The following is a 12,553-nucleotide window of genomic DNA, read 5'->3' as shown; positions in this document are numbered from 1 at the left end:
CTAGGAGGAGGGGGAAGGGTTTGACACTGAAAGAGGGGAGATGGAGCTGAGATGTGGGGAAGAAGTTCTTTGCTGTGAGGGTGGTGAGAGCCTGGCCCAGGTTGCCCAGAGAAGCTGTGGCTGCCCCATCCCTGGAGGGGTTGAAGGCCAGGTTGGAGGGGGCTTGGAGCAACGTGGTCTGGTGGGAGGTGTCCCTGCCCAGGGCAGGGGGTGGCACTGGGTGGTCTTTAAGGTCCCTTCCAACCCAAACCATTCTGTGATTCTGTGAAAGGAAACAGAGAATGTAAAGGTTTTGCTGATCAAGAAACCCTCGGGCTAGGATGCGCACAGAGCAGAGCCGTGTCCTGTCCTGAGCTGAGCCTCCCAGCCCTGCCAAAGCATCGCCAGGGTTCAGTGCTCCTGCCTCCTCTCGCTCCCTTCCGTCACTGGCCTTTCTTTTCCCTGGTGCTTTTGATTACTTGCCTTTGCGTTGGCAACCCCGAGGCTGCCGCTGAAGCGTTTCATGGCTTAGCAGAGGCCTGGGCTTTTGTCGTTTCTAATCTGCACTGTATTTGCTCCTGGACCCTGAGCCTGAATTGCACTCTCATCCCTTACCCTTTTGTACAGCACAAACCCAGAACAAAACGTGCTTGCGGTGTCCAAGGCAGCGTAATGTCCCCAAGGGACTGCTGTCCCCCATGGGCAACCCCTCTTGGTCTCGCAGCATCTATTTCACCGTGTTTGTTTAACAGCTGGGACCTCGTTAGTGACTCAGAAGCGCAGCTCCAGATGTTTAAATCAAAACAGATTCCACCCATTCCGATGTATGGGAAGAGATAGCTTCCTACTAAGTCATCTTCCGTGGAAAAGACTGAGGTAGCTGAGGCTTTGGTGGAAGTAAGTGAAGGGTTTAAGTACAGGAGAGGAGATGCCTCTAGGATGAACCAAGTCTGTGTGGAAAGATTTTTGGTTTATGTTCTTAACTGGGTAAAAAAAAAAAAAAAAAATCAATTCATTTCTCTCCCAGGCTAAAGCCTTAATGTCTTGGCGTTTGGGAAGCCAAGAAATCCTGGAGCTCTGTTCTAAATGAAAAATGCTGATAGGAGTAGGTTTTTGCACCTAAAGGGCAGAGGGGTAAGTCAGGTGCAGGGAGGAACAGAGCAGATCGAGGGGGTTACGGGGAATCTTAAAGCAGGAGAGCAACGAATATGGAGGAGACGGAGACGGAGACGGAGATGGCACACGGGCTCCTCGCGCTTGTTAAATCGAGGGTTTGTGGGGAGAACTGCACCTTTGCCTGAACTCTGTGTTCATAGAATCATAGAATGGTTAGAGTTGGAAGGGACCTTAAAGCTCATCGAGTTCCAACCCCCCTGCCGTGGGCAGGGACACCTCCACTAGAGCAGGTTGCTCACAGCCCCATCCAGCCTGGCCTTGAACCCCTCCAGGGATGGGGCAGCCACAACTTCCCTGGGCAACCTGTTCCAGTGCCTCACCACCCTCACAGTAAGGAATTTCCTCCTAATATCTAATCTGAATCTCCCCTCTTCCAATTTAAAACCATTACCCCTTGTCCTGTCACTACAGTTCCTGACAAAGCGCCCCTCTCCGGCTCTCCTGTAGCTCCCTTCAGATATTGGAAGGCTGCTCTGAGGTCTCCCCGGAGCCTTCTCCAGGCTGAACAACCCCAGCTCTCTCAGCCTGTCTTCATAGGGGAGGTGCTCCATCCCTCTGACCATCTTCGTGGCCCTCCGCTGGACCCGTTCCAACAGGTCCATGTCCTTCCTGTGTTGAAGACTCCAAAGCTGGACACAGTGCTCCAGGTGGGGTCTCACGAGCGCAGAGTAGAGCTGGCGGTGTTGGTACCATCACCTGCGACCAGAGAGTTGCCAGTACCCGATACCTCCGCTCTCTTGCTCCGCAATCCTTAGCGTTGCTCATGGTGATGGTTGGTTTAAAAAAAACATATTAGAGTAAAATACACAGGAGTTCGGGTTCCCTTTCTGTCTCCGTGTGAGTAGTTTCTCTGGCTGTGGGGGAGACACCTACAGCCGTAGCCGCTCAGACCCCCCTGCCCCGTGCCCTTCTCTGGTGTCTCCGTGTCATTGCGTATTTAAAGTGACTGTTGAGATGCTCTTCTAAAGATCCCCTCTGCCATCCCAGCTGCTGTGGCTTGTTTTCAGCCAGGAGCTGGTGATTCACAACCGGGATAACGCCGGTGAAGCTGCAGTTGGGTTTCTAGGAACGGGATCTCCTCCCTGTATCGATTCCTGGGGGGTCTTGCAAAGAGAAAGGGTATCGCTGAGCTTGGGCAGCAGAGGAGGACACGGGCACGCTGGCCTGGGCATAATTGTTCTGCCAACAGCAAAACAGATGGCAAAAGGTGAAAGAAAACGTTAGGAAAGTCGTGTCAGTTTTTGCAATCGGATCCGAAGCCGTGGGGAAGCGTTTGGTTGAGAGAGTGGAAACAAAAGCAGCTGAGGCTCATGTGAAAACTTTCCGGGCCAGGAATGCTTTTGTGAAAGCTCAAAAACAAACCCCTTTCTTTTCGCTGTCTCCGGGCAGGCCCCAGCTTTCTGAAGCTGAGATTCATTGGTTTCGTAACAGAGCGCAGCGTTTTGGCTTGGGCTGGGCTTTTGTGTCCGGGACTAAAGAGGAGCAGCAGCGCCGGGCTTGGATGTGGCTCTTGGCGAGGAAAGGAGCGGAGCAGAGGGGAATATGGGCCAACCCAGAATAGTTTGATGCTATTTCTCCCCCCTCTCCCCATTTTTATACTTATTTTTATTGTAGCAATGCTGGAAGCCCCAACTGAAATCACATCTTTGCTTTGGGCAAATACAGATGTGAAGCCTTTGCTGCAGAGGGTTTGTGATTCAGAGCAGGTGAGATGGGCTTAGTGTTGTCTTCTCTTCCCAGAAGGAGTGACAAAGTGCGAGCAAGAGTCCCGAGGTGACGGCAAGGAGGTAGGGAAGTGAGTTTTGTGTGGCTGAAATCACCTGGGAGATCTGTGGTAGAACCGAGCAGGATCTCTTCAGCCTCAGACCACAGGGTTATTTTAGCTTCGCTCTGATTTTTCTATGGCTGTATGCAGTCAGGTGGCCCCGGTGAAAAGCAGGTTGGTGTGGAAGACAGAGCGTTGGGTCTAAGAACAGATCATAGAATCATAGAATTCTGTTTCCTTCCATGGAATCATGGAGTGGTTTGGGTTGGAAGGGACCTTAAAGACCACCCAGTCCTGTCCCTGCCCTGGGCAGGGACACCTCCCACCAGACCAGGTTGCTCCAAGCCCCCTCCAACCTGGCCTTGAACCCCTCCAGGGATGGGGCAGCCACAGCTTCTCTGGGCAACCTGGGCCAGGCTCTCACCACCACCACCGTAGAAGATGTTCTATGCATCCTCCCCCTGCCCTCTATACCCAGTTTTATTTTGCTTTCTGCTTCTTCACACCTTCCAAGGCTCAGGAGGCTCAATTCAAGCAGGAGAAAAACACTTTAGGATTTCTTGTTGCTTGTCTTCTTCCTTCTTCATGGAGTTTGTTGGCCAGAATGGATGTCTCCACTGAAAGCGAAGGTTCGGCTTGATGAATGAGGGCGGTAGCGATGGAGCAGACCTGCAAACTCTGTGCATGGGGTCAGCAACGCGAGACACCCCATCCCGGGATCCAGCAGCCTTCTGGGGACAGGAAAGCGAAAGGCAAGCGCTGGTTCAGCCTCAAGTGTGTGGGTGGGATTGTTTCATAAACAAAGGAGAGGCTGGAGATCCCGGCCTGAATTGTGCTGCAGCTGGATTCTGAGACTCGGAGTTTAGAGGGGATAAAACAAAAAAAAAGGAAAAAGGCTGGCACACACATCTCTGCAGCTTTTGGCCTAACTAGGGAGAAATTGCACAAAGCTGGCTGAGAAGGGAGGACTGTCAGGCATGAGCCATGAGAGTTAACTCTCTTTGGGCTTGGTCTCTTTTCTTGCTTTTGTGGGTAGAAAACCCCCTAAAGCAGCGTTTTCCCCCTCTATTGAGGGAGCTGAGCTGTGGGTTTGTGCGTGGTTTTCTCCCTGGTTTTTGCTCCTCAACCTCAGACTGAGCAAACCACGTCCCATCGGCTCCGGGACTTGGGTCTCTATTCCCCTACCTATAATTTGGGATGCAGTAAACCCAGTTTTATTTCCTATTTTCCTATTCAACGACTGCTTGGCTCCTGAAATACTGTTGAGTGCTCTACTTTATGGTTGATACCTGAGGGTGGGAGCTTGACAGATGGGAATTCAGCTTCTGAGCTGGTTGCAGGTACCTGCTTTGTGGTCCTTGGTTATCCTTCAGAGGATTTAGCTTCAGGGTCTGGTTGTGATGTGAGAATAAGCCAAACTTTCAGGGCTGAGGTTTCCTTGTTGATGTGACAGCTTGTTGTAGGCGTTTGTTTCCACGTGGCCGTCAAGTATGGAGAGGGGGATTTGAGCAAAGCCTGCTCTAGCTATTAAGTGTTGTTTGCTTCTGATTTTTTTTCTGTGGAGTCTGTTTTCACCATTAGCCCAGCTGCTCTACGCGTTGGTGTCGGAAGATAAAATATAAGGCTGTGAGTATTTGCATTATTGAATACTCCCAGCCTAACAAAAACCCTGCAATGAAAGGGGACCATTCAAATCTGTGAAGAGTTACTGGGAGAAAGCTCTCAGGAGTCCTTTCTCCTGCAGAAACCTACAGTATACTTATTTTGATCCTTTGTTCCTTAATCTTTGGATGTAAAGCTGAGGGCTAAAGCGTTTGAATTCTTTTCAGGCGTTTTGCTGTTTGTTCAGACTCAGTGCAAACCCTCGAGTCGCTCTATCAATAATTCTCCGCTCTAAACCCGCTCTCCCTGAGCGGAAAAGGGGGAATGGATGGGGGTTGGTTTTGCTCTCAGCCAGATCATGAAAATGTCACGGCATCCTGGCCTGCTAGAGCTATCAGGAGATGGAAATATCCTCCAGGGAATAAAATGATGGCTTATTTCTTGCTAGTTTGCTCAATTTTTTTTCTTCCTTGGCAAAAAAAAACATGACAAAGGAGTTGGATTTACTAAAAGAGAGTCCCAAGTCGGAGCAGGGTTTCTTTCTGTGAGTGTGTCACCATCTCTGGGGGGAAGAGGGACGTGTTGTGGGACCTTGTGCTGGGGGAGATGCTGCTGGCTCTGACAATGGTTTTTCAAGCCCAAGAGCAAGTCAGTCAATTTGCACCTTATTTTTCACTTCTGTAAAATGACAGCAACCCAGTCCCACCGGTTAGTGGAAAAGACATAGGATCATAGAATTGTCGGGGTTGGAAGGGACCTTTAAGATCATCTAGTCCCACCGTCAACCTAACTCTGATAAAACCATCACTAAACCATGTCTCTAAGCTCTATGTCAACCCGTCTTTTAAATACCTCCAGGGATGGTGCCTCAACCACTTCCCTGGGCAGCCCATTCCAAGGCTTAATAACCCTTTCAGGGTAAAAATTTTTCCTGATATCCAATCTGAACCTCCCCTGGCACAACTTGAGGCCATTTCCTCTTGTCCCATGGCCTGTGACTTGGGAGAAGAGACCGACCCCCCCTGGCTACACCCTCCTTTCAGGGAGTTGTAGAGAGTGAGAAGGTCTCTCCTCAGCCTCCTTTTCTCCAGGCTGAACACCCCCAGCTCCCTCAGCCGCTCCTCATAAGACTTATTCTCCAATTATATATTGGAGATATATATATATATTTTCCTTATTTCTCAGTCTGCAAAAGGGGGCTGAAAATCACTGCTTTCTCCCATCCTTTGAGTGCTCTGTTTACCTTGGAGGCCATTTGGATTTGTCCCCACTGTCCACCTCTGGGAAGACCTCTGCTGGTGCAGGAGGTGAGAATAGCGATGTATTAACGATGACGAATAGGTGCAACGTGGGAATAACGCTGCTGCTCTGCGGTGAAGGCATCGGGCAGATGTTTGACATCTGGAACAGCACTCTGCGTGATCCAAATGGGTTTTCAACTGCTGTTGTGCAGCTTCTTCACAAAACACAGGCGTCTTGAACGTGGGTCCTGAATGTGAAATCACACTCTTTTGCCACCTCTCCTCTTCTCTCTCGTGCCGAGGACCGGCTGTGGCCTCCAAACTGTCTTAAATTCAAGAAAAATGGAAATGGCTGTGGAGTGAAAAACCACAGGTGGATTTTTAGCACGTTGCTGGTGTCGGGTCTAGTCAGGGGAAAATGTTCCATTTCGGTTACTTGAATCTGCAGTGGGGCTGGTACTGACGTAACTGCGAGCAGCGAACGTACTTAGGGCTTTATATAGGGTGGATCCATCCTGCAGACACAGATGGAAAAACTCACTTGGGCTGTCTCACCCGCTCTCTCAGCTGTCAGTGCAATTTTCCTCCTCAGCTACTATCTTTTCATGTGCTTTTTACAGTAGAATTTTAAGCTTTGGCTCTCCGTCCTCTGGGTTAATCCTTTTTAATAGGCTTTTATTTAAAAACACTTTTAGATCTTCAGCGGTCAAAGCTATTTCCCAAATGGATTTAAGGCTTTGATTCCCTCTTGTTTCCTGGTGAAGAAACTAATGGGAAGGTGGAAGGAGCAGAGAAACAAGGTGTTCTCCGAGGCAGTGCTGCTCTGTAGCTCCGGGTAAACACGCTTTCTCCGTCAAATCCAGAGCTGGAAATATTTCACCAGGGGAAAAGTGAGTTTCAGGATGAGTTTCAGGAGTTTCTGGAAACCAGCCTGGGGAGGTCTTCAACGCACAGAGACTCTGGTGTTTTCCTGACAGCACGTAGTCAAAAGCTGTGCAATGTTTCAAAACAATCTGCCAAATGCAGGAGAAGCTCTTTGCGTTGCAAATGGACTTCCCAGACTCCATGGGAGGTGCGCGACTTTGCTCTCGCTTCAGACCCCTCTCTCTGAGCACCTTAAAGCGTCTCAGATGTGACAAGCATAGGCATCGTTGTGCTTATTTTTATTTCTTGAGGCTCCAAGAGCTTTCAAAACCTGAGCCCAAACTGGGAGCCTTGTATGAGTAGCGCCGTCCTACTGGGTAAATCACGACTCCCTGTTTTCCAGGGGGGATGGCTCAGGGATGCTCCAGCCGAGTTGCTGGAGGACTGAAGGTGAAAGGAGGAATCCGTGAGCCTGGTTTGCTGTAAAACTGGGTGGTAACCGTAGACTATAAAATATAATAATGTTAAAAAAGGAGGTGAGGGAGAAGATGAAGATGAGTCACCATTCCCGAATGTGTTTAAGAGTCGCTTAGATGTGGTGTTGGGGGATATGGTGTAGGGTAGAACTTTGTAGAGTAGGGTTGACGGTTGGACCTGATGATCCCAAGGGTCTTTTCCAACCTGAATGATTCTATGAAAAGAAAAGGAGGGGGGAAAAAGCTTTAAGTGACTTGCCCAAGGCAGTGCAGGCAGAGCAGTGGCAGAGCTGAGGATGAGGAGGAGATGCCACCCCTTTCCCTGCCCAGCAGGCTCAGTCCCTGCCATTGGTTTCCATTTCCCTGGGGTCTGTTAGTGGCGTCGGTGCTGGTGAAGCAGCTGGAGAATGGATGTGCCACGTGGAATTTGCAGGACTCGGCATGTCCCGCCGTGATCTCCCTGACTTCAACGTGCCGCTGATGGGTAACCAGAGCCTGTGTGTCTTTAAAGCTCTGGGCATTTTTCTCTTCCAAGTGATTGAATTTGAGCGAGGGGAGGGGAGGATTCCTCAGTTCTGATGTAACTGTTAGCAAAACCACGTGGTTTTCTACATTTTTGACAAGGAAAAGGTCTCCTTGGAAGCAAGTAATAAAATTTTCAGTAGCTCTTTTGTAATTGCTTGCCACAGCGGATATTTTCCAGTCGGGCTTTGCTTTTGGGCTTGGGTCCTTGCGAGGTTTGTTTGTGCAGCGTCTTCACGTAGGTTCCAAATGTGAAATCCATTCCACCTTCATGACTCATTTGCTGTCCCAAGTAACGCTTCAGCTGGAGGAGGAACTTGGCTTGGGGAAGCAGGGAAACGCCGGTGTCAGCACATTGGGATCCCAGCTTTCGCTACCCAGTGGCTGGTGAGAACCCCAGCGGCTAATGAGAACCCCAGCGGCTAATGAGAACCCCAGCATCCTTCCCTGCCTGCTCCCGCTTCCCTCTGCCCTGCCAGCATTAAGAGAATGGTGAAAAACGGCTGGAAAGCAGCCCTGAGGAGAAGGACCTGGGGGTGTTGGTGGATGAGAAGCTCCACATGCCCCAGCAACATGCACTGGAGCCCAGAAAGCCCCCCCGCACCCTGGGCTGCATCCCCAGCAGCGTGGCCAACAGGGCGAGGGGGGGGGATTCTGCCCCTCTGCTCCGCTCTGCAGAGACCCCCCCAGCCCAGTGCTGCCTCCAGCTCTGGGGCCACCAACAGCAGAAGGACACGGAGCTGTTGGAGTGGGGCCGGAGGAGGCCCCGGAGATGCTGGGAGGGCTGGAGCCCCTCTGCTGGGAGGACGGGCTGAGAGAGTTGGGGGGGTTCAGCCTGGAGAAGAGAAGGCTCCGGGGAGACCTCGGAGCCCCTTCCAGTCCCTCAAGGGGCTTCACGAGAGATGGGGAGGGACTCTTGATGAGGGAGGGGAGCCCTAGGAGGAGGGGGAAGGGTTTGCCACTGAAAGAGGGGAGATGGAGCTGAGATGTGGGGAAGAAGTTCTTTGCTGTGAGGGTGGTGAGAGCCTGGCCCAGGTTGCCCAGAGAAGCTGTGGCTGCCCCATCCCTGGAGGGGTTCAAGGCCAGGTTGGAGGGGGCTTGGAGCAACGTGGTCTGGTGGGAGGTGTCCCTGCCCAGGGCAGGGGGTGGCACTGGATGGTCTTTAAAGTCCCTTCCAACCCAAACCATTCTGTGATTCTAAGGTGGCCTGACCAAAGCTGAGCTCCATTCACTTCCATAGTAGCTGAGACTAAATTAAGGTCTCTGTGCTTCTGAAACACACACTTCAATGAATTTGGGTAACAAAGGAGATTTATTACATAGCCATTTGTAAAATAATGCTCTTTTATTTATTTTATTTTTTTTAATGAGAAAAGCATCCTCTTTCTCAGGATGAATTTGCAGAAGGTGGAACAGTTTGTTTGCTCCCCTGTTGTGTCTCTTCCTAAACAGCTCACTCGTTCTGCCTCCCTCTGTTCAGCCATAACCCTGAGCAGAACTGGGTTTTATTCCCCACCTTGAAGCCAGCACAACCAGTTTCCTCACCAAGCCGGCCTCATTTCTTTTTCTTTTATGCTTCCAGAACATGAACATCCAGGTGGAGGACATAAGGATCCGCGCCATCCTCGCCACCTACCGCAAGCGGGTGCCCGTCACCGAGGGTTACGTGGAGGTGAAGGACCAAGGGACCTGGAAGCAGATCTGCGACAAGCACTGGACCATGAAAAATTCCCGAGTCGTCTGTGGCATGTTTGGATTTCCGAGCGAGAGGAAATACAACACCAACGTCTACAAGTAAGAGCAGAGCTTTGTACGAGACACCAGCGTGTTGCTTTGAACACTCGGGGCCTTGTTCAAAAATGCAAATTGTCAAATGACACTGGAGACCTTGAGGTAGAAAAAACCTCCAGCCCCTTCATTCCTTCAGATCAGATTTTCCTTCTGTGTAAATATTTGAAATGTCAAGAATTTCCTTGTGCGGCCGGGGGTGGGGGGGAGTTGTTTGATCCTCCCCCTTCTGGCTGAAGACCTGGTGCAGTATCAATTGTGGTATTTAATAGGTTCTATAGGAGGAGAATGTGGCCAATCAGCCCAAGAAATCTGTTTTATTTCCAGCTATAGCATAGTTAATTCCTTCCCCAGCGATAGGTGTAGGTTCTGTCTTGTGTGCAGGGGATGGATGAGAGCAAGCTGATCGTATTTTCCCAGTTAAACCTACCAGCTGTGGGCAAATCTAACCGCTTCCCCATCCCTCTGCAGAAAGGCAGCTGCGGGATCAGATCCAGTATGTGCTGAAAGCTCCAAGCGAGTAATCTTGGAATAAACCAGACCTTTGTTGTGCTTCGTTGCCCAGGTTCCTCCTTCCCGCTGCTGATTGCAATTCCTGGTCTCGCACCTCTCCTGACACCTTCACCCACGTTTACCAACTGCTCTGGCTCTCAGGAAGGTCCCTGGGTGCTGCCAAATCACCCACAAAGGAGCCCCCTGCCCAGGGGAAATATTTCCCAGTAAATCTCCCCCTGTTGTTAACCCCAGTTCAGCTCTTTTGGCACCGGTAGTTCCTCAGGGTCCTGGGCTGGAAGAGCTGCCAGCTCTCTCCAACTGTCCGTTAGAGCCTGCTCTGAGCTAAAAATGCCAGGAGAGCATCCGTCCTGCTCCTCCCAGCGTCGCTTCTGCCTGCTCATCCTTGTAGAAGGATGCAGTTTGGGGCGGTTGTGATTTCGGTCCTGCTTTTTCGTCCTATAATTATAGATTGCTTTAAAACAAGGGAAGAAAATAGTGATCCATAGGGAGAATGTTGTATCTGAGTTTGTGTCTTTCAGAGTTTCTCAAAAGCCGGGAGCTCTGGTCTTTTCTGTTATCGTTTCTTCAGCTTGAGTTTCATCCCCAGCCTTCATCGCAGACGTGGTTCTTCCTACACTGTTCCCTAGAAATAACACCCTAAAGCAGATGCAAAAGAGTTTAAGCAAAATCCTGTCTCGTTTCTTTCCTACGCCGTGACCTGTGGAGTGGGAAAGTGTCAACTGGTGAGGAGGAGAACCGAATTCTCCAGGCAGGAGTTGTGGTTTTCCTGCCGGCTCCTTTTGGCCTGTGCGATTGCTATTTCTGAGAGCTCCCTCCGGAAGGGGCTGGCCCCGTTTCATTTCTTTCATTAGCAAGATCGTGATCGATTGAAGAGGTCCTTGGGTTGCAATAACGTAAAAGCCACATCGCAGCACAAAGAATATAAAATGAATAACCCGAGCGGAATTCTGTTCTCGGGCTTCCCAGGGAGAGGAGGGGTGAATTAATAATTGCTACCAGGCGGTCTCAGGTTTTGCCCTGGACACCAGTTAGAGGAACGTTTGCTCCCATCCCTGCAGCTTTTCTCCCTCTAACTCAGCTTGGAGATTCCCATCCCCTGCATCCAAGCAGGAGGGCAGAATAAATTATGTCGAGTAAGACAAAGTAGATTTTTTTCTTTTCTTTTTCCTGCTTCGCAGCTGTGTTTCCAAGAAAAGCATTAACTCCAGCAGCTGGAGCCATCTGCCTTAAATAAAAGGGTGCTGGGTAATTGGCCTGTCTCTTGCCATGGTGCACGTAGGGATGGAAAAACTGAGGCACAGTTGGTCAGCAAAATATTCAGCAATGTTGAAAATCTCATTCACCGGAGCTGGAGTTATGAATATGCAGTGCTTACAAATACCAGGCTTGGAGATCTTGGCTACCGAGCCAGACACGTTGCTGAAGTAGCCACAGTGCCCAAAGACCTCGGCTCGTTGGGCTCCCGCACCCCAGAAAGATATTTTGGAAAATATGCTGAATATTATCTGAGGTCAGAAGAGGACGGGATGTCATTTTATTGGGGGGAAGAGACTTGTAAAACTTTGTCGGCTAGACAAAGCATAGTTTAAAAAGCTGTGTTCTTTCTTGGGGCTTTTTGCCTTTGTGCTTTGGGCTACAGGCAGATGCATCACATACACCCAGTGTTGCTGGTGAGGGAAACCTCCCAGTTCCGGACTGGGAACTTCACAAGTGATCTTTGCTTCATGATCGAGGTACTGGAATGACACCCCCTGCCATCTGCTCGCCTGGGCCATGAGAGCACTGCTCTCTGCTTGTCCCTCATGCTTTCTCATCGCATCCCCTCCTAGGGAGAGAAGAGTTTCATCTCTGGTGGGTCACCTGAACCAAGCCCTTTCTCCGCGTGAAGCCTCAGAAACGTTCTTCTCATTTCTTGGGCTTTTGCTCTCCCTAATTTTTAAATACCATTCTCCCAAGAGCGGATCCTTTCCCACTCCGCAACTGGGATTGGGTTTCTGGTGGCCGGAGCTACGAGTGTCCCCTTCCCACATCCCACCAGTCCCTCTCCCCACAAAGTCCAGCTTTACTGGCCGAGCTGGAGCTCTGCGCTGCTGCTGCACAATGGTGGGAGGTGAAATGATTTGCAGATGGATCTTGCTTGAAAGAAAACAACTTAGTTCACTGTTGTCCCGGTGCCAGGGTTTTATTCCTGAATGTAACTCGGGCTCTGCAGTTGACAGCACGATTTATGTTAGGAAACGAAACAAATCTCAATGTTGTTTCCATGTTCTTGTTCATTCTTCAAAGTGATTTTTATATAAGGCACTGCTTCTTAACTCCTCCTCCCTGTTCCTGCTCGGGCTGGGAAAGCAGAGTAGAATTAAATGCATTTTGCTGGTGGGGAGAGTAGTAGTTTGTGACCGGAGATGCCCGAGGCAGAGAGATGGACCTGATGCCTTCCCGAGGCCTCACGGCTTTGGGATTTGTCAAAGAATCAGATGGAGAAGTTCAGCAATTCCGGGGTACTTTGTTCAATGTCAGTCCAAACAGTATCTCCCAGTTTAACCAGTCTGATCGTAGCATGATGAATCTGGTCAGACGTGGAGGGCAGTTAATCGCTTCTGTGCTTGTGATAGAAGTCCTCA

General features: G+C 50.2%; 1 protein-coding gene across 1 annotated transcript in view; it reads left to right on the top strand.

The window, feature by feature from the left end:
- Window positions 1–12,553, top strand: part of LOXL2 (lysyl oxidase like 2) — a 61,397-nt gene that overhangs the window by 22,487 nt on the left and 26,357 nt on the right. The window contains exon 4 of the mRNA XM_074164125.1: window positions 9,208–9,419. Coding sequence (XP_074020226.1) covers window positions 9,208–9,419 — 212 coding nt within the window. The remainder of the gene's footprint in view (window positions 1–9,207; window positions 9,420–12,553) is intronic.

Source organism: Numenius arquata, chromosome 26 (genome assembly GCF_964106895.1).
Source record: "Numenius arquata chromosome 26, bNumArq3.hap1.1, whole genome shotgun sequence".
In the NCBI taxonomy this organism is placed as follows: Eukaryota; Metazoa; Chordata; class Aves; order Charadriiformes; family Scolopacidae; genus Numenius; species Numenius arquata.
Note: the sequence above shows the minus strand (reverse complement) of the source record. Positions and strands in the feature narration are given on the sequence as shown.